This window comes from Monodelphis domestica, chromosome 6 (assembly GCF_027887165.1).
Source record: "Monodelphis domestica isolate mMonDom1 chromosome 6, mMonDom1.pri, whole genome shotgun sequence".
NCBI lineage: Eukaryota > Metazoa > Chordata > Mammalia > Didelphimorphia > Didelphidae > Monodelphis > Monodelphis domestica.
The window spans coordinates 297,238,320-297,259,864 of NC_077232.1; the positions used below are offsets into that span (position 1 = coordinate 297,238,320).

At 48.1% G+C, this 21,545-nt stretch overlaps 1 protein-coding gene across 2 annotated transcripts in view; it reads right to left on the reverse strand.

Annotated features, from left to right (window-relative positions):
• Positions 1 to 1,465: 1,465 nt before the first annotated feature.
• Positions 1,466 to 21,545, reverse strand: part of GSR (glutathione-disulfide reductase) — a 28,396-nt gene continuing 8,316 nt past the window's right edge. For both annotated transcript variants that reach the window (XM_007495575.3, XM_007495574.3), the window contains exons 3-13: positions 20,807 to 20,895; positions 20,195 to 20,264; positions 17,540 to 17,687; positions 13,701 to 13,755; positions 11,663 to 11,762; positions 9,038 to 9,124; positions 7,147 to 7,305; positions 6,260 to 6,371; positions 4,353 to 4,484; positions 3,166 to 3,299; positions 1,466 to 1,752 (exon numbers count right to left, since the gene is read on the reverse strand). In XM_007495575.3, the coding sequence (XP_007495637.1) occupies positions 1,603 to 1,752; positions 3,166 to 3,299; positions 4,353 to 4,484; positions 6,260 to 6,371; positions 7,147 to 7,305; positions 9,038 to 9,124; positions 11,663 to 11,762; positions 13,701 to 13,755; positions 17,540 to 17,687; positions 20,195 to 20,264; positions 20,807 to 20,895 (1,236 nt within the window). In that variant the 3' untranslated portion in view covers positions 1,466 to 1,602. The remainder of the gene's footprint in view (positions 1,753 to 3,165; positions 3,300 to 4,352; positions 4,485 to 6,259; positions 6,372 to 7,146; positions 7,306 to 9,037; positions 9,125 to 11,662; positions 11,763 to 13,700; positions 13,756 to 17,539; positions 17,688 to 20,194; positions 20,265 to 20,806; positions 20,896 to 21,545) is intronic.

Below are 21,545 nucleotides of genomic sequence, written 5' to 3' on the forward strand. Positions count from 1 at the left end.
GCCCATAGGACATGGTTAATTTCTCAAATCTATGAATGAACATCATGAACCAGGTCAGAAGTCACCCAGCAAAACCCTGCTATTGCAAAGAGAAAGCATGAAGTTAAAATTATCCTTCAGGCCAAGTAGGTGTGAAAGCATGGGCAAGGTTTTGCCCTCCTGACCCTCTCTCCTCCTCTGGGAGGGAGAAAGAGCCATATTCCATATCAGCTCTAAGGTTTAATCTCATGTACATACCAGAGAGGAAGGCCAGAGGGCCAGCTGGCTTGGCTTAGCTATCTCTCTGTTATGTAGGGTAGAAGATAGAAATGCCAGCAAAAGTAACAGGAACAAGGAAAGCTGTCAGTAGGAGAGAGCATGGGGTCAGAAGAACCTTGGAAGTGGCCTTATGGACCCTAATGCAGGAAAACCTCCCAGCCTCCCCAAGGAAGCCAGCCCTGGGCATCTCTGGAAAATGGTACCTTTGCTCCCACACAAATCAGTTCTCATCCTTTTAAAAAGTAGAGTAGGGGCAGTGGACAGAGCACCAGGATTGGAGTTGGGAGGACCAGCATTCATGTATAACCTCATATGCTTCTTTGCTGTGTGACCCTGGGCAAGTCACTTATCCCCAACTGCCTAGCCCTTACCAGTCTTCTGCCTTAGAACTGACAGAAGGTAATGGTTTTTCAAAAAAGCAAACACAAAAAAAGGCAAAGTAAAGAGGAGGGACAGTTTGACCACTGTAAATAAACTTCCAATATTCACTTCTAGGAAAGCTATGATCACAATTACTCTGGAAAAGATTTCATGTGAGCACATTTGTTATTTTAAAGCTGAAAGGGATTACGGTCGTCATTGCCGAGTCATTTGTGTTCAACTCTTTGTGACCCCATTTGGGGTTTTCTTGGCAAAGATACTGGAGTAGTTTGACATTTCCTTCTCTAGCCCATTTGACAGATGAAGAAACTGAGGCAAATGGGGTAATGTGACTTGTCCAGGGTCACACAGCTAATAAATATCTTAGCTTAGATTTTAATTTAGGAAGATGACTTCCAGATTCCAGGCCCAGCACTCTAACCACTAAGGCATCTCTCTCTCTCAATATGTGCACATTTTTAACCCAAATGTTAAAAGAAATGAAAAACGGTCCTGAGGCCTTTCAGTAGTAACAAGGGACTAGACTTAAATTCAGAGGACTTGGGCTTGAAACCCAATTCTTGCTGTCACTTACATAGCTAGTGTGACCTTAGATGGATTTATTGTCTCTGGGTCTCATTTTGCTCTTCTGTAAACTGAGGGAAGATATCAGACAAAATTATCTCCCAAGTAATAAACCCTCTGTGCTTCCATAAGAGTGAAGACTTTGGAAGGATTTCATATTGAGCTGATTTCCCAACTATGATGAGATTGAGAGAAGAAGGGTATCAAAGCGTGAAAAACTGGGACAGTGAGAGGGGATGGAAGAACAAACACAAACATCCAGTTACAGAAATTGTATCTACTATTTACTGAAAAGTGTTTTGACCATAACAGAACTTGACTAAAATTAACAGTCTACAAAATAGGTACAAGAAAAGAGGTGTCTGGCCTCTGGCAGTGGTCCCCAAGATTCTTCCTCTTTCAGCGGAGTGTGACCAGCTCTTCAGCAGAGGTTGGGTGGATGGCCACGGTGTTGTCAAAGTCAGCCTTTGTGGCCCCCATTTTCACAGCCACTGCAAAGCCTTGAAGCATCTCATCACACCCAATTCCTTGCATGTGGATACCCACCACCTGGAGAAGGCAGAAATCACTGGAGTTTAGGGAGCAGCTGGAGTGGGCATCATCTACCATGAGACAGCCCCTAGAGGGCCCAACATAAAGACTTACAAAGTTGGGGCCGCCAGATGGCTCAGTGGAAAGAGAGCCAGGCCTGGTTCAAATCTGGCCTCAAACACTTCCCAGCTGTATGACCCCAACTGTGTAACTAATTGCCTAGCCCTTACTGCTGTTCTGGACCTTGGAACCAATACTTCCTATCAATTCTAAGACGGAGGGTGAGGGCTTAAAAAACAGCAACTTATAAAGTCCTTTATTCAAATGATGGGGGAACTGAGGCTCCAGGGCTGAGTAAGAGGGGGAGATCAAAGATCCAGATTTAACCTTGAGAAAACATTTCCAAGGAATCCCACCTCTTCTAAAGGGGATATGAATGGCTCTTCTGGAAAGCAGGGGAGTCTCCGTCCATGGGAGACTTCAAGCAGAGGCAGGCTGACTCCATTTTGGGAGGCTGATCTAGGGTGTTCTTGTTTGGGCACAGGGTGGCTTAGAGGTGACTTTCAGCTATGATACTCTGTGACTCTGGCCTGTGACTTGTTTATGGTGGCAGAGCTCATTAAACATCTGCTCACAAGAGAGTATAAAAGCTTAGCCATGAAAAAACCTGCCCGCCCCTCAACACAAACCAGTAACTGAGACAGTAAAACCCTCAAGCCTGAGGGCACCTCAGAGATCTGTCCATTCCCCCACCCCTTCACTGGACAGAGGGAGAAATGGAAACTTTCCAGAAGGAAATGACTCCCCTCCAGGCTCCTGGTGAGGAAGAAGCAGAGGTCTACTGGCCCTGAATTCAGCTCTTCCCACGTGCTGTCTATCCCCAGACACCCCCTACTACCAGCAGGAGTGACTTCAGGAGGTACCATCCCTCTCATCCACATTTCTAACAAAGCTCCCTGGGAAAAGAGATCTCACATGCCAAATGAAATACACATTTCTGGACACAATATGGGAATTTGTTTTGCTGTGCTGACTTGCTACAAGGATCGTGGCTCCCTCCTCCCCTCCACCCCACCCCCACCCTGGGAGACAGAAAAGAAAGCAAATGTAAATTTCACTAATGGGAAAATAAAATGTAATTTTTAAAAAGGATATTTCAGAGTATGATCTCTAATGGTGAGATAACACTTGTAAGGTACTTTGCAAATATAATTGTTAGCAGTTATTATTACTATCATAATACTTTTTGCAAGTAACAGTCTTGAGAAAAATGAAACTAAAAGATAATTAACAAGCAGGAAATAAAATAGCCAGAGACCACCTGGCAATTGGCTCCAACCTTTTTCCCTCAGGAAACCCTAGTTTCTTCCCACTCCAAACAAAAGCCTGGGAGGCCACTCTGGCTTTTTCCTATGGAGAGGCATGGCTTACCTTCTCTTCCTTTTGGGCACATACTAGCTTCATCACACACTTGGTTTTCCTTCTTGTCACCGCGTGGTACATAGGGGTAAAGGAAGTCAGGTAGATCTTCACATTTTCTTTCCCATATTTAGAAATGGCTTCATCTGAAATGCACATTAACAACAGCTTCCATCAACAAATTCACCAGCCTGTGCTTCCTTTCAGAAAGCCTGATGGGTAGCAGGGCTGGCACTTCTGGGGCACAAGAGAGGGAGAAGACTCAAGCACAGCCCGAAGGTAAGCCTTGTTTTGCAGCCCAAACACCACTCCTTGTACCCCAAGAGACAATTGAAGCAAGGAAGACCCACAATATGGCAACCCAGGCTTGTAAAGATAATTTTAGTGTTTTGACTTGAAATCTAGATTTAAATGGTCATGAAATAAAATTCCCACGTCAGTCTGGAAATTATGGTGATTTTAATTAATATAGATAGAAGGAAGAGAGAGGGAGAGAGGGAGAGAGAAATTTAAATTGCTCTGAGCCAGGCAGTAGTTAAAGACCTTGGCCACCCTGAGCCTAAGGGTAAGAGAGTCAGTCTTACCACTCACCAGGAGACCATCTTCAAGCTGGGTTCCAGTCCTGCACTGAACTCAATCTCCTGAACTCAGTTCAGAATCTCCACTCTGAACTGAATTGTCTGAACTGACTTTTTACCCTTCCTTTTAAAGAAATTTTCTCTTATGTCACCTCCCCTAAATTTTCACGTCTACCAATCACAGTAGACGCTTTTTTCCAGGACTGCCCATTCTTAGTTCTCACCACTCTTTAGTTCTCACCTTCTCTGGTTAGATTATATCTTCTGAGTACTTCACACTTCTTTGTTAAGTTCACCTTTTGTTAGTTACTTGACCTTTTTGTGATTAATTTAACCTTTATAGGTACTTAAACCTTTTTGTATTAGATCTAAAAATAGACCTAGCTTAAGGTTCTAGCTTCACTATAAGTTATGAGTTAAGTACCTTCATTGTTCAATCAGGAGTTTACAACATTATCTTCCCCTAAAGTATGTCTAATTAGGGTGGAGTAATTTTAAAAGTTCCCAATACATTGCTGATTCTTGTTAGACCAAGTATCTCCATTGTTACAATAAGGGAATAGCTAAATAAAATCTTCTAAAGTATAGTCTGAGTAGTTTTTAAGATTCACAGGCTCCTACCTTCCGTGAGTCCCACTGTGCCAATTGGTGGGTGGCTGAAGACAACAGTTGGGATGTTTTCATAGTCTAGTTTGGAGTCCAATTTGCATTCAAAAAGTCTGTGGGCAAGTTTCCTTCCAGCAGCGATTGCAACTGGAAATACAAATGGGCATTAGGGCAGGATATATTCTTGAGGTTTAACTCCTCAGTTAACTCATCCCCCAGGCAGTGGAGGGAATCTGTGCTCACCGCCACAGATACACAGGTTGGGAGGGCCCTGCAGGGGTCTATTCCTACAGGGCCAACTATGGCAGCTGTCTGCTGAGGTGGACACTATGAACCTATGAAGTCCTATCGCGCCACGTGTGCACCAGCAGTCAATCAATCCACAATCCAGGTCCAGGTTTCCTTCCCTCTTAGTCATAATCAAGGCTGGCAACATTTCCAAACTATAGGACTGTGTCTTGGAAGTCTTTGCCAAAACAAAAAAATCAAAATGTTCTGAAGAGCACATTATGGGGAATTTAGGGACCCTTACTATTGGGGTTGTAAGACCAGAACCTGATGATCCCTCAGGAAAGGGCAGGGGATGGACAGGAGAGTAAAGTGTGCCTGGGTGAGAAGAGGGGGGACGTTGGACTCACAGGGTGGGAGATGAAGTAGAGAAGAGATGATGACCCCATCTTAAAGCAGCTCTAAAGCATGGCCAGAAGACCAAGGCAGCTGGGAAGAAAAATCTCAAGATTTGCACGCATTTCCAAATTCATCATATTAAAAAATGAATTCATGTAGCCCACAGAGCTCCATGCCTGCACCAAGGACCTGCATTTGCTGTCCATTTCCCTCTGGGCCAGCAGACCAATGACTGTAAAATGAAGGCTCTACTCTTTGGGTAGCTGGGGAAATCTCCCAATGTATTTGCCAGGCACCAGTTAATGAAGAAAAAACAAACTATTGATCAAAAAATTCCTTTAACATCACTCTCTCTCCCAAACAACCACTTGAAAACCAAGTCTTTCTCATTCAGAAAATCTCAAGTCATCTTCTCAGACTCCGTGGGCAGATGACAGAAATGTCAGCAGGTTCCAAGGAAAGCCACAAAAGCTGACAGCAGGCCAGGACTAGTCGTGAACCCTGCACGGCAGCCTGGGCATCTGGGGGTCGGCCCCTCACACTTGAGCTCAAAGCACATTCCCCATCCATCATCCACCTTAGTAGGAGGTTTTCAACCTGTTTTCTTTAAGCTGAGATATCTTTTTCATCATCTACCATCAGCATCTAGGTGGTACCACAGTACACAGAGGGCCCAGTCAGGAATCAAGAAGACCCAAGTTCAAATCCAGCCTCAGACACTTTGCAACTAGGAACCCTATACCAAGGAAGTGCACCTGTTTGCCTCAGTTTTCTCTCCAGTGAAATGAGAAGACTAGCAGCACCTCCCTCCCAGGCAGGCTGAGGTCTTCCCTAAAATAGGCACTTCTGAAGGTGTCTTGAGGCTTGAGGTTCTCTGTGCGACAGTTTGAAAAATTCCTCAATCCCTTTTCCTCCCGCATCCTCCATCCCCCCTGCCCACTGCCAAACTGAAAAGAAAAACAAAACATTTCTAGGAAATGTGCCTGGGCAAGCCCAGTCCCCAAGCGTGACCAGTCCTGACAGGACCAACACAGGCCATAGCCAGGCCGGTGACTAAGTGGACAACATCTGGACAGAAGACCACACTGAGGCTGGCCTGTTGCTTTACAGAGGAGGAACCTGAGCCAGCCCACTGAGTCTCTCTCAGGGCGTCCTTCCCCTGTGACCAACAGTCCCGAAGAGGCTCAGTGCCCCTGCCACCGGAGGCCATGGCAGGGCTGGAGCCAGCTGGGGCCTGGGCTGGGTGGGGGACCAAGAGGGAGGGGAGAGGGAAGGAAGAGGAGGAGGAAGGCTACCTGGAGTCAGAAGGGCTTTTCCACACACATCCCCAACAGCGTAGATGCCCTTCCTGTTGGTGTTCTGGAACTCATCGACCACGATGTGCCCTTTGTCATCGGTCTGAATGCCCTGCAATGGCAGAAGGCACCATGGCGAGTGGCCAGCAGACGCAGGGCCAACCATTCCCGAGGTGAGGGAGGATCTCGCCCAGCACCTGCCACCACGACCCACAAAGGATGCACTCAGGGAGCCGACTCTGAGGCCGGGACACTCACTGTACACAGGGATCCCAAAGGACTCTGCCTCTCAGGAGGGCTGAGAGGTGGGCTATCTTAGGAAAGCGCCAGGCCCGAGTCCCCCCGAAACACTGGGTCACCAGGCTTTCCCTGCTTGGCCGTGCTCGCTGCGCACCCTCTCCCGGAGCTGTGTCCATGGCTCCGGGCACAGTCTGTTTTGGTCTCTTTTGGCCCCAGAGTGGTGCAGGCACACGTGGTGCGGCAGCCCCCCTCTTACAGAAGGCTCTGGTCCTGTCTGTGCAGCCTCAGAGCACGGCCTTAGAGAGGGAATCTCCCGGCTGGCCTGGCTCAGAAGTGGGACTTGACCTCTGAGCTACTAAGTCACAGCACCCCTCACGACACCATAATAGTCATCAGAGTGGACTGAGGGAGGATGGCCAGACCTGGACCCCGATTGGCGGGGGAAAGCAGCACTATCTGGAGGCCTTTCCCACAGGAGGAGAAGGCTGGAGGGAGGCCAAGCACTGCGTGGCTGCACTGCTGGGGCTCCCATAGCTACAGAGTGGAGAGAGCGCATGCATCCAGCCCCACTGTCGCCGGGAGGGAGGAAGGGGAAGGAGGCTGAGCGGGCGCTCTGGGAGGCAGAGAGGGGGCCAGAAGAGCCGTACCAGCTTGTTCAGGTTCAGGCCCTGGATGTTTGGGGTGCGGCCGATGGCCCACAGCAGGCAGTCCACGTCAGAGACCGTGCAGAAGGTGGGTTTCCCACTGGGCCTGGCTGTCACCACGGTCAGTTCCAAGCCCGAGGAGGTCTTCTTCACTTCCTTGACCTGGCCACAGAGAGAGGACAGAGGGAGGGGAAGATGAAGAGGTCGGTGACGGCTGTAATGGGAGGGCAGAGATAGGATGAGATTTGAGAGAGGCAGAGGCTGTCTTTAAGGCGCATCCTAGGAGCTCCAGGGGAGGGTTTTAGCAGGCAGAAGGCAGAGGAGGAACAGTTGGGAAGTGACAGCTGCTAGAGCAGGGACTTCCCGTAGGAGGTTGGTCTCTTCCTGTCTGGAAGGATGGAGGAAAGGCGGCCTTGTCGGAGCTCACTGACCTCAACCTAACAGTCACAAGCCTTTTCAGAGGCAGCTTCTGAAAGAAATCTAATCCGCTCCGGCCGGTCACAGACTGGTAGCTCAGTCAGCTTCTGGGGAAGCCAGATAGAAAGAGGCAGCTGTGAGTTAGTGGGAAGACCAGAAGGCTCCCTCTTGGGAAGGACGGAGAGCATTGTAGGGGACTAGTCAGATCCCTTGGAGCTGGGACCCCCGTTTGTATCCCCTCTTATAATAAGAGATGCGGATGTTGTGTCTATCGATTGTCTCCAAGGCCTGTGTGCAACTGGCGGGGTGAGAGAAGGGGATTCTGCTTCAGTCTCACTAAGCGGGCATTAGAACAGCTGGAGATCAGGGCTGGGTCCTCAGGGGAATCCCTAAGTGGAAAGTGCTCCATCCACTCTGGGTCTGGGGCTCCCCTTTATATCTTTTTTAGACTTCCACAGAGTCTGGGCTGGTGGGGCAGGAGGCCTGTGCTAAGCTCTCACCCCATCCCTGACTGGCTCAGTGCCCTGGGGGGCTCCCCAACACTCATCCACAGCCTCTTCAGCCTTGCTGCACAGGCCCAGCAACCAGGATACATTCTTACTGCGTTGTCTTCCCTCAAGGCCACACTAAGATGCCACCTCCTTCAAGAAGCCTTCCCTGATTGTTGCCTCCTCTCAAGCCCCAGGGAGCTAGCTCCTTCTCTCCCTTCGTATTGACCCATAGAGATGCCCTATCCCCCATTCTAATAGGAGCCCTCTGGGGCCAGCTTTGTCTTGGTGTGGTCCCCAAGCACAGTGCATATGATTTCAGCTTCACAGGGAGCTCCAGGGAGCCAGTGAGGCTGGTAGTGATTGGGCAGCTTTAGCTCCATGGGATCCCTGGGGAGCTGAGAAGTCCTGTACCTCTGGGCCCTGGGATCCTGGCTTCAGGGCCAGAAGGACTGTTAGAGGCCTTCGAGTCTAACCTCATTTTACAGAGCAGAAAATAACTTAGAGGCTAAGCCTGCAGTCACCTAGCTCAGATCCAGTGTGAGGCTGGATTCGATCCCATGGCTTCCCAACTCCGGGGGCCATCCCCTAGCCTCAGTGCCACCTTGAGCTGCCTATAGCCTGGGAAGCGCCCCACTACAGAGGCCCACCCACCCCGGTCCGTTTCTCCTGCACTAACCAGCCCTCTTGGGGCCCAGTTCACAGACATGTCAGGCTGTGTGTTCAGGACAATGGACCCCGAGGCACCAAGAAGCTGCCCTCGCCTGCATGGGACCCAGAAAACACCACCCAGGGGCCAGCGGGGAGCACAGAGGCCCATCCTCCTGGGGCAGGCAGAAAGGCAAGCTTCCCGGGTCTGAGGCAGGGATGGGTCTGCTCCTGAGTCAGCCCTATACAACATGCCCCAGGCCCGACAGAGCATCTGAGGGGTTGGTCTGGGGAGCCTGGGACCCATCTATCCCATGGGTTACCCTTGTCTCTGCCCATACCTGGGAGTACCTCAGGACCTCAACACCGGCATGCTCCAGCTCTTCGGTGCAATTGGAACTAATCAATGCATCAAAAGATCGAAGTACCTGCCAGCAGAAGAGAGGGAGGGCAAAGAGGAACCAGTGAAGCTCAGGGGAATCCCTGGGGGTCCATGCAGTGTGGGACAGGGAGTCTGGAGGTCTGGGTCCACCTTGGGCTCAAGGATCATGAGTCGGAAGCTAGGAAGGTCCTTAAAGTCACTGACCCAAGTCCCCATCTTTTAAAAAAAATATGCATAACATCATAATAACTTAATAGAAATATATTTAACATAAATAATATAATATATAACTTCATAACATAAAATAGTTTATAATATATATGTATTATAAAAATGCTTTGCTAACTGCATTTCACCAGAATGGGCCTGCCTTGTGATCCTCTGTATTCTGTCATGTGCTTAATGACACAGTTCTGAAAGCAGTCCGTGCCACCCTGTGCCACCCACTGGGCATAGCGAGGCCCATGGCCACTGTGACAGAGGCTGGCCCATGAGAAAAGTTCCAGGCTGAAGAGTGTGTGGAACCGATCACCTCAGCGGGGGAGGGGGCCCAGGCGTTTGGAATTGGGAGGAGAAGACTGGCTGGTAGAGGAGTTGGTCTCTCAGTTGGGAGAAGCCAAAGAGAGAAGGTTGAAAAAGACTTTCTCCTGAGGGTTACCCACTTTTTCCTGCTTGGGACTGGAAATCTTTCCCCCCAACACTTCCCAATTGAAGGGACCCAGAGAAGAGAAACCTGAGAAAAGGCATTTTGAATCTCTGTCAGACTTTACCTCGGCTCCTGGTGCCCCGAGTCTGAACTGTGGCCAAGGGGCCAAACCCAGGGAGTCAACCTGACTTTCTCTCAGGGGGCTCAGGCTGCCAAGACCTGAGTTCCCCCCAAACTGAAGGAGGAAGGGGAAAGGTTTATATAGAGACAGGGGCCCCCTTTTCCCACTTTCCTCTCCCATTCTTTCCCTGCCAGGTTTTCCTTTGTATTATTCTGATTGAGTTAAGTTGACATTAAATAGCTATCTTTTCCCCAAGCTGAGAATCAAGTGTGAGTGAACAGATCAAGTGGAGACCCTTTGGTCTGAGTAATGGAGGGGGGAACAAGAGGGACAAGAGCAAATTTGGGAGAGCAGCCATAACTAAGCAGGGGAGGCAGAAGGGAGAAAAATCTTTAAATCCCCTCTCCTCTCTCTGAGCCAACTCATTACATCTGCTGTCTCCCCTGAACCCCACTTTGAGAAGGGGGGTCTCCACTCTTTCTCTCTCTATACTGAAAGACCTTAACCCCTTGATTACAAATGGCACCCCAGACTTAAAAGAACTTGATTTAAAAAAAAACTTTAGTGACAAACTGTCACCAAATGTCATTAATTGTCAGTTGTAACTCCTGCGGCTAGCAGCCATTATCACTGGCTCTGCCTAGGTGTTTCCACACAGGATCAAAGACACTTGAGTCCTGGTGGGGAAAGTAGAAGCCGGTCACCAACTGCCATTCTGGGTCAGTTGGAACATTGAGGAAGTAAAGCCATTGTGAAAGGGAGGCTGTACTAGGGCTGTCAGCTTAGAGGATCTAGCCATCTTAGGATCCTGGTCAGAAACAAAGCTTATGGGGATAACAACCATTTTTAACTGTTAGAGCCTGGAAGTTAGAGCCTAGAAAAGATCTAATGGGAAACATGTTACAATACTGTGGTCAGCTGTGGTAGGAATAATTGCCATTTATTGGGGCTACCGTATACTTTATAATACAGTGGCAGGGATGATAGACAATGTTCTGGGGACATTAACCAATATGGTAATGGATGGACATAGATACCAATGAATTATCTAGATGTGAATTACCTCTGGCAAATCACGCCCCAAATTGATATGGTGTTTGTGGCAGTGACTAACATCTTAAAGAACATCAAAGCTGGTATCAACCTGATCTTCCAAAAGAAAACTATACATGCTCTAGTCATCGATAATAGATTAAGTTTGGGTCACTATAACTGAGATATGCCAGGATTAAATGCAGAGAAAACAAGGCAAGGGGAAGGGAACAGACGTGGGGACTTCTACCAGCCAGAGTCTTCTCCTCCTCCTCCTAATTCCAAACGCCTGGGCCCCCTCCCCCGCTGAGGTGATCGGTTCCACACACTCTTCAGCCTGGAACTTTTCTCATGGGCCAGCCTCTGTCACACCACACTGCTCTGCTGGAAGCAGTGGGGATGAAGCAGGTCCAAAGGCATCTGTGTGGGCCAGCCCGCCCACAGTACAGAGCTTGGGGCAGAGGAGTGAAGGAGTGAGGAAGGTTGTGGTGCCTAACGTGTCACAGAGCAGAGGGGCTGCTGAGTCCCACCTGAACTGCCCCTTCTCCGTCCCCACCAGCAAGCGGCCTCCCAACCAGGCCCAAAGCCCTCCTGGGGGGAGGGGGGAAAGGAGGCTCATGCCCCCAGGGAAGCCACCCCCCCCATTCTGACACTAGCCCAGCAAACACAGAGAATGAGGGTGGAGGGAGTCCTGGGAACCTCGAATGAGTTAACCCAGGAGTTAGAAACCTGGTTGCACCATTACTTGATATTATTATGATCATTTTATTGTTAAAATTCCTTACCTTGTCCTGTCGAATCATGAGAGATGTCTGGGAGCCCAGGGCCGACAGAATGCCAGCGATCTCCACAGCAATGTAGCCAGCACCCACGATCACACTGCGCCTGATGGGAAGCGTCGGGGTCAGTGTAGACAAGACAAGCCAGCCTGTAAGCTGACGGGGGAGTGAATACACGCCATACCCATGTACGCTTCAAAACAATCTGAGTCAAGTTTCCATGGGGCAGGAGGGCTGGAAATGCAAGCGGGCCTCTCCAGGATTTATGGAATTCTGGCTGGGCACCAGCTGGGGCAGACGCAAAGACAAGAGGAAGCGGCTCCTGCCCTTGGAGCGCCCATTTCTAGGTTTGCAGGAGAGGAGACTAGAAGGACCACAAGGGCAATCCGGGGCAGGGAGAGGTTTCAGGCCTCCAGCCCTTCAGACCACTCCCAAGCTAGGGCCCAATCCCCCAACCTTCATCCTATTTGAGAGCACAGGAGAAATTTTAATAAAAAAGGTGAAGAGCCATGAGTAGTCTATAGTGTCAGTGAATTCACATCCATTCCCCAAATGGAATCCCCAGAAGTGTGACACAAGGAATGAATCCCATTCCAAAGGACAACAGAAAGATGCCTCCATCCTCTTATCACAACCCGAGGCAGACTCAGTCGGCAATCTTCAGAGAGAAGGGATCTGGGAAGGTTCTCCATGGCCTTCCTGGGACTCCCCAATCCCTGTGTCCTGCCCTTGTGCCTGCCCTGGGCCCTCCAGCATGGCCCGGCTCCTCTCTTTGCCCCTCTGAGCCACAGGAACTGCAGCCACTGCTGGACACTCCATTCTAGGATCTCCCTCCCTTTCTGCTTCTACTCAAAAGAAGGGAACTCCTTGGGAAGGTAGCCCAGCCCTCTAACCTTTTCCCCAGGAACCCTCTCAGCAGCCACCAGCCAGCAGTCAGGGGGAGCCCAGGCTCCCTCGCTTCCACCCCCCAGGGCCCTGAATGCTGGAATTCCCCTCTCAGACCACCCAATCTCCCATCCTTTCCCTCTTCCCCCACTTGCAACCTGCTGGGAGACCTCCTGTCCCAATCCTCTTCCATCCCTGTTCAATTTTATTTCTATTTATTGATAGACTATTTATTGAGATCCGGGACTCTCAGCCCATTCCCTGTCTACCTCCCTGTGTGAGAACAGCACGAGGGTCCCTGCTGTGCTCTGCAAAGCTCTGACACAGCTGTGTAGATGGAGTTCCCCTGAGTTGCTGGCCAGGGAGCCCCAACACAAGGAAACAAGGTGGGCTGGTGAGGCTTGTGTTCAAAGACTCTGAGCTGGCTCTCGGCAGCTTTTCTACAGGTTCCCTAACCTTCTCTTCCACTTGCCATTAGAGAATTTTCCCAAGAGTCAAAGAGGAGCTCCCCAGCCCACCGTTTTCAGATTTGTTCTTTTCCCTTTGGGGGATATCTGCCCATCTTCATGCCCAGGCAGGCACACCCTGTGGCACCACCATCTGTGCAGTATCTCTGACATTGTCTGAGCAGGACCATCTGCTGGCCTTTCCAAGTCCCGGAAAGTAGCTCTGTGCAAGGCCAGTGGACTCTAACTCATCCCAGACAGCTGCCCTGCCATTGCCCTGCTTATCCAGGTCTTGGCTTCCTCCTCAACATTCTTGTTCAGGCCTTTCTGGTCCAAAGGTCATTCTACTTTGGCAGAGCTGGAAGGGCCGGAGAAGCCTCGAGACACCTCTCACATGTCTGACCAGACCTGTGATGTTACCCTTTCCCCTAATACAGAAAAATCAAAACCAAGCACCTCTATCTTCTCCTTAGCCTTGCGATGGCTCATTCTGAGAGTCAATCAGGATTCTGGGGCTTAGGTACTACCAAGCACATATCCCAGGTGGCTTGGGACAATGAGATAACTACCGAACCTCAGTTTCTTCAACTATAAAATGGGTAGAATACATCACATTACCAACTTCTAGCTCTTGAGGGAGCAGGGTGAGAGAACAGCTTGCTCCATTCCCCACCCCCATGAGCACCCAAGGTTGGAATCTCATTCGGGCTTACCTTGGCAAATCTTCCAGTTGGAAGAAGCCGTCACTAGTCATTCCCAAACTGGCACCTAGAAAATAAAGAAGATGATAAAAACTCCACAGGTGAAAGGAAGGACTCTGAGGAATTCCAGTATTACCTGTTACCACCCTCATCCACCCCTCCACTGTAATAATTTTTACCCTACCCCAAACCTGTGATATAATTTACTCCATTTTACTTCTCTTCCCATTTCTCTTAGTAAAATCCTTTTTCATCCCGATTTTTCTTACATATCATCCTATACAGATTATAACCACACCCTGTCTATTTATACTTCTTTGAACTACTATATTAATAACAATTTTTAAGAGTTACACATATCATCTTTCCATACAGAAAGAAAACAAGTTGACCTTAAATTTTTTCTCTTTTTTATTTACTTTTTCATGCTTCTCCTGAATTTTGAATTTGGGCTGCCAGATCCCATGTGATCTGGCCTGGAGCGCTATGATATCTGGATTGTTTCTTTCTGGCCACTTGCAGTATTTTCTCCTTGGCCTGGAAGTTCTTGAATGAGGCTATCACATTCCTGGGAGTTGTCATTTAGAAATTTATTGCAGGAGGTGATCTGTGGATTCTTTCAATGTCTATTTTACCTTCTTGTTCAAGAATACCAGGGCAGATATCCTTACACTTGGATAATTTCCTGTAGTATGATGTCTAGACTTTTTTTTGGTCATGACTTTCAGGTAGTCCAATAATTCTCAAATTGTCTCTCCTAGATCTATTTTCCAGGCCAGTTGTTTTGTTCAACAAGATATTTCATATTTTCTTCCATTTTTTTCATTCTTTTGATTTTATTTTATTGTTTCCTGATGTCTCTTGAAGTAATTAGCTTCTATTTGCCCAATTCTAATTTTTAAAGACTGAATTTCTTCCATGACCTTTTGATCCTCCTTTTCCAATTTGTCCATTCTACTTTTCTCAGCACTCTTTTCTTCTTTGGATTTTTTTTGTCTCATTTTCAAATAAGTAAATTGTTTTTTATGGAATTCTTTTCTTCATTGGATTTTTGTGCTTCTTTTTCCTGTTGACCAATTTTGCTTTTTAAGCTTTTTCTTTTTGTATTACTTTCATTTTTCCCCCCATTTTTCTTCGTCCTATCTTTGATTTTTAAATTCCTTTTTAAGTTCTTCCAGAGCTTGAGACCAATTCCCATTCTTTTTTTTTTAAAGTTTTGCATGTGGTTGCTTGGATCTTACCATCCCCTGTTGTTTCTGTGCTTTGCTCTTTGAATCTAAAAATTTTCATGGATTAAATGTTTCTTTTGCTGTTAATTTTTCCAGCCTTTTTTTGCTTGTGGATTGGGAATTCTGGAAGCTACTTGCTGATTCTGCCTCCTTTGATGGGGGGGGAATGGGTCTGAGGTGCTCTAGTGTTGGTGTAGGCAGGATCCTGGGATCCCGAAGTTTACTTATGACCAGTCATTGAACCAGGCACAGGAGTTGGAGGGAGGGGAGGGGTGGTTGCCCAGCACTCCTCTGTATGTGGTTTTGTCTCCAGTTCCTTTATCTTGTGAAAATAACCTCCCTCTCTGCCTATGACTGAAGTTGTATTCAGCAGGAGAACCGCCCCCTCGCCAGAGCCGCCCCCTCGCTCTGTCCCGCTATTGGTTCTTAACTTCTGTCATTTTGAGGCTCTTTTTAATATTGGTTTGCAAGGATTCTCAGAGCAGTTTAGGCTTTCACTGCTACTAAGTTGCCATCTTGGCTCCACTCCTAAAAAGCTCTGAGGAATGCAAAAGGCTGTGCTTGGCCCCAAGAGATGGTAAGCAGAGAGGCAGGCTGGTCTGGAGGAGGGGATGCTACACACCTGTCACTGGCTAAGTCACTCAGACTTTCTCCTGTTATGTCTCTGTTATATAAGAGTGTTCCACAGCAGAGACTAAGTAGAGGGATATTTGGGAAGGTGTCAACAGCAGAAGGCAGCAGTAATGCTTTTTAAAAAATGCTTTTATTGGAGTATGTAGGTGACACTTCCAGGCTGAGTGACCCTGGGCAAGTCACTTAACCCCCATTGCCTAGCCCTTACCGCCTTTCTGCCTTAGAACTAATACTTCATATTCTTCTTTTAAATTAGAAGTTAATTAACTTTATTATTAACTTCATATTGATTCTAAGATGGAAAGTAAGGGTTTTTTTTAAACATTTTTATTAAAGAACATTATGAACTGCTGTTCCTCTGAAGATAATAAATCACCCCTTGAAGAGGGAGGATTTAAGGAGAAATAAGGCCAAGATACTTCTCTATTGTGGCAAGAGGCTGCACAGAGAACTACAACAAGGCATTAGAAGTGTGGGGATTCAAATCCCAGCTCCATTACTTCCTTCCATACAACCTGAGCCAAGTCCCTTAACTCTCTCTGGGCCTCCCCTCGTCCTCTGTATAATGAGGTGTATAATGAGGGGATAGGATGAGATGACCTCTAAACACCCTTCCAGAATAAGCCTATGAATCTACCCCTTTAGAGCTGTGTGGGAATTCGCCATACTGCCCTGAGCCTCAATTTCCCCATCTGTGAAATGGGGACAAAAGATCCTGTAAGGAGTCTGTAGAACAGCAAACTGTAAGGACTTCTATGTCCTTGTGATTATTGTTGTCATCGCCACACAGATCAACTGTTAGAAATGCACTTTGGAGCCCAAGCAGACCAACAGAAACAGGAGCCATCCACTGACGGGGCACAACATCTAAGCAGCATCTGGATAAGCCAGAGGCTGCAGGTAAATTCCTACCACCCTATCCTCAAATGAGGGGTCACCCCTGCCCTGTTTAGGATCCATATCCAGAGCACTTTCTTCTGCCCCCAGCCTCTTTCCCCTTCCCTAACCCCATACCCCATGCTACTTGTTCAGTGTCCTGGGACAGAGCATGTCTTGGCCAGATCAACCAAGTCAGTGTAGACTGGAAACAGGATGTTTGCTTAAGCATACCTTGCATGTCCTTTCCGGGCTCACGAGCACCACTCCTGGCAGGGACTCTAAGCAACCCCAGGGGCTACTGAATCACCACCCTGCCTGCACTGGCCAAGATCTGGTGCTTCCACATGTCCCCAGAGCTGGTGTTCAAAAGTAACCTGGCTCCTCCCAACCCTCGTACTGACTGCACCATGTTCCCATCATCATCCTCACTTCCAGCTTCTGAACATGGCTCTCTAAAATCTCAGCCAGCCTCAGAGCCCCTTGGGCACCCGGATCTATCTGCTCTGGTGCCTCATCCCCTTTCTTTTCCATAAGAATTGTTTCTCTTTATGACAGTGCCTCAAAGGGCCTGTCTGGCCTTAGCCACTTGAAGCAATGCTCCAGAGTGCCAGACTGCAGGGTCCCATTGGGAATTTTATTTCTGCTAAAATCAAGCTCCAGACGACTCACTAGTCTGGTAAAGGGCTCCTGGTAGCACCTCCTGAGCACCCAGTGCCCTCTGCAACAAGGACAAGTCCTAAGCATTATCATCCCCTTGGCAAGAGTTAGCTATTTGGGCCACAAAGCAGTCAGGGAGGGAATTCACCCCCAGACCTCTGGAATCCTCTTTGCTATCTGTGACAACTGCCCATTGGTGCCAGATGGTACTCCCAAATGAAGCAGGTTTCCTTCTAGTCTTCTTCCCCTCTTCAGTACCCTACCTGGATGTTTGCTGCTCAGGTACACCCCTTCCCTTGGCCCCCTTGTGAAGACCCAGTCTGGGAGGGACACAGCAGGGTCAGGGTGAGCTGTCTGGCCTCCCCAGCTCAATGGAGGTAGCTAAAGAAACCACTGGGGCTAGATGTGAAAGCCGAGGCTGGCCCAGGAGCAGCACAGCCTCCCAACACTCACCAGGGATTTGGTCTTCACTGGGCAGGGCTGGGACCCCCCCAGTAGCGATCAGGATGTGGGGAGCTCGGTACTTCTTCCCATTCACTTCCACGGTGGGCTCAGGGTCACTTGTGAAGGCTGCGTGACCCCGAATGATTTCTATTTCAGACTGAAAAAAAAAGAGAAGAGGCCCGGATTACCCTCTAGGGATCTAAGGAAAAGCTCCTTGAGGGTGACAGCAATTCCTGAGCACTGTCTCTTGTTCTCCTGCTCCACTTACCACCCCTGGAACACCACTGTGTGGGCTGTCCTTCCCATTACAATAGAAACTCCTTGAGCAGGGACAAGACTGCCTAGCCTAGGTCTCTGAAGTCATTAGACCAAGGTGATCTGCAGGGCTACAGGAGTTAAGGGTGCATGCTCATGCATTTATTCCTCAATTTGTCCCTGAATGTCTTGATAATGGGCATTTAACAATGTAAATGGTAAATATATATAAATATAAATTAATATTCCACTGACGTGGTGGACCAGATTTTGCAGACATAGAAAAAGTATTCCATAAAAATCAGAGAAGACACTTCCAGCAAATGGTAAAATGAATGGCTGGTTCTAAGGGAGAGCCCTTTCACCACAAAAATAACAAGACATCTACCAAAGAAAGCAAAATCAATTCCTTATATGAAAGACTGCCTTGCAGAAGAGGGAAAAAATGATTAATGAGTAAGCCAAAAAAACCCCACAACAACCCCAAAACCTTCAATGTGATGAATAAATATTAGGGTACAAAATAATCAGAAGAGAACCATCCAAAGTGAAAATAATGAAATAACTGCCCTAGACTTCAGAAATCAGATGGAATCCACTGCAAGAACTCTTTACCCTAAAAAATGGCCAGCTGGCATCAATTAAAATGAAACGGAAGCCTAGAATAACTGGTGAAGAAGTTTCCTGAGTGGGAGAGATACTGAACAGTAGAACTGTCAAGAGAGAAGATGAAAAAGCAGAATGAATAACCCAAGTCACAAGTCAACACAACTGCACTTCAAGAAGCCCATAAAGGAAGATAAAGCAAAGAGAATGGAGCTGAGAGGGATAACTGAGGAACATTTCCAAGTGAAGGAAGAATCTGAATGCCACACTGCTGGGAGCCATCAGACCACAATGCCGTGACAAAGTCACACGTGGTAGCTGGGGAGACCACAAAGTGGTCCTTGGCGAGATGTGACTGTCCACTCTATCCCCCTTTACATGACATCCTTCATCAATTCCCCTTCCCTATGAATTGACATGATTATTATGCCCCCTAGTCTCAAAAGAAATAATGCAAGGGCAAAACACCTGTGCCCTAATTCTCTAAAACATCACCAAAAGATCAGACCCTGAAGCCCAATCCCAAAAAGACTATGATGGGTTAACTTTTACTTAGGTGCATAATTCCCAGCAAAATAGCAGCTACAGGCCACGCCCAAAACTTTCTCACACAAAGTGTGAGAAAGCCAGCACACAAATCAATCCTAGAGGCCCATACAATACCTACAGGTACAGTACAGGTACACTAAGCTTCAATATGCCTCAGTGACTCAACTACACAAATCAGTAACTCTAACTCCCTAGTAAGCCACGTGTGATGAAATTATTTATCTTGTATTCTGTCTGTAATCATAATACAAAAATATAGAATGTTAATCAAGTGATTTGTTAAAAGTTAATGTCTCACTTTTCCAATTATCTCTCTTTGAACATGCCAAGAAAATGGGTATAAAAATAAAATCCCAGCCTGGGTATGACAGAGCAGCTGTCAGATGCGAAGCAGTCCTATGGTCGTAATGATTAAGCTGTCTTCCATTTGTTATTTATTTTGACTGACTGTTTGCCACCAGTCGGGAACCCCTGGAGTTGCGAGTGAGGCTGGACCCTGACCGAGGCACCACACATCTCAAAAAAACATCTAAGAAACTCCCCTTCTTGCTGAAATCCAGTGATAATGTCCAGACTTTCAGCTTTTATAGAATGCCCACCGAGATGAATCCTGGACGTGGGTGACTGAGGAACATAATTGTCAAACTCCAATATTTCAGTGACAAAGATGATTCTGAGTTCAGAGTTAGGCTGCTTCAGTTGAAGAGGCGGAAGGGAATGTGGGCTGGACTTGTCCTGGGGGGATGAGGAGGGAGACTGAGGAAAGCTGAAAACCTTTGAAGACTGGAGATTGGCAGAAACCTAGGGATTGCTTGAGTGCTGGAGCAGGGACCTGTATGTCTCCATGCATGATAAGGCAAGCTTGGGAGGGAACAGTTGCCTGGGAGCAGCCTTTACAATGAAAACCTTGAACCTGGGTGTGGTGCATTCCTATCATCCCAGCTCCAGGAAAAGCTGATGCTGGAGGTCTGGGCTGCAGTAAGCTAGGTGGGCAGAGGTCTCGGTCTCCCCTATGTGACAGGCCCCTGGGAGTGGGGGCTGGGTTGGCCCCAGGTTCCCTAAGGAAGAGTGACCAACCCAAGTCAAAAACAGAGCAAGACAAGTGCTGATTGGTATTGAATTGGGCCCATAAGTAGCCCCTGTAGGCACTTCCAGGCTAGGCAAGATAGGCAGACCTAGTGTCTAAAATATGAATAAATAAATGTTAAAAGAAAAGCTTTGAACCCCAAGATCCAGAGATCCCAGCAGACATACCTTGGTGAGGTTATTTTGATAGAAGGTGTTCAGGCGACTGACATAGGCATCCCGCTTCTCCTTGATCACCCTGGAATGAGATTTCAATCTCTTTAGTCAATAACCAAAATGACCCCATGGTTCATGAGAGCAATTGCTTCTATGGATCCAGAGGCAGGGAAAACAGCTTTCCCCATCCATCCAAGCAAGGAGAGCCCCCTGGAACTAAGAGGACATGAGAAAATAACCCTGACTTCCTTGTCCATGCCCTTCTACACCATGGGAGATGATGCCAACCATGGTCTCTGCTCCTAAAAGCAACTGGAAGCCACCTCTCCTCCTCCAATTTGGCTCTGGCCTCTCCTCTCATCCCAGGTGCTCTAGAAACAGAACTGCTGGTATGCTCCTTCCTTTGCCCCTTAGTGTGTATGCTGCCAGAGGGCAAACACTATACCCTTTCCCCTTGCCTCTCCTGTAAGCAGCCCCAGGGCTGAGTTAATGCTAGAAAGAGAACTCTGGATGTTCATACTCCCTGCTTCTCTTCCAAACCTTTGCCATAGTCACGACTGTCCAGCCCTCCATCCTGTCTAAGCTAGCCTGACTAGGTCTCTCCCTCTGGGCTGCCACACTCACCGCCAATTGAACTTGGCATCACAGCTCTGGAATCCATAATCCTCTTGATCATGAATGAATTCTGAGTGGACCGCTGTGTTCCACATGACCTGGGAGAGAGGCCAGAGAAGACTGGGGGATCACTTTGAGAGAGTACCAGCCCACTTCATTGAGGAGCTTCCCCAGCTCTTTGGGGCAGGTGCTGGGGTTGGTTTCAGCACCACGATGAATGTTTGCCAAATGCTCAAGGGGGCCTGATGGTCAAGGGCTCCAATGACCATCAATCTGGGGCAGATGGGACCAAAGACATCATCTGGTGTCATCCTCTCAGTGTACAGAAGGGGAAACTAAGGCCTGGGGGGCCCACAGGGCCTCTACCTCCAAACCCCAGCTCTCTATCCACTGGACACCAAGGCCTCAGGAATGAAATGTGCCAATAAAGGCTCCAATTAGCACAACAGCTAAACTAATTCAAATAAATGGTCCTGGCATTTCTCAGCAGCACAAGAGCTAGAAAGACTTGGGTTCAAATCCTGCCTTTCAAATTTGTAGCCAGTATAACCTTGGCCCAGGGCCTCAGTTTCCTTGTTTGTAAAATGAGGGGGCAGAATGCAGCAGCCTCTGTAATTCCTTCCAGATCTGTCCTGCTTTTTTGACGCCATGCTCACTTGTGGGTGCTCCACCCACAGCTCAGACCCCCAGCTGGATAAAACTGTGGGCACCAAAGGATTCTTGCTGGGCTTCGGCCCTCAGACAAACA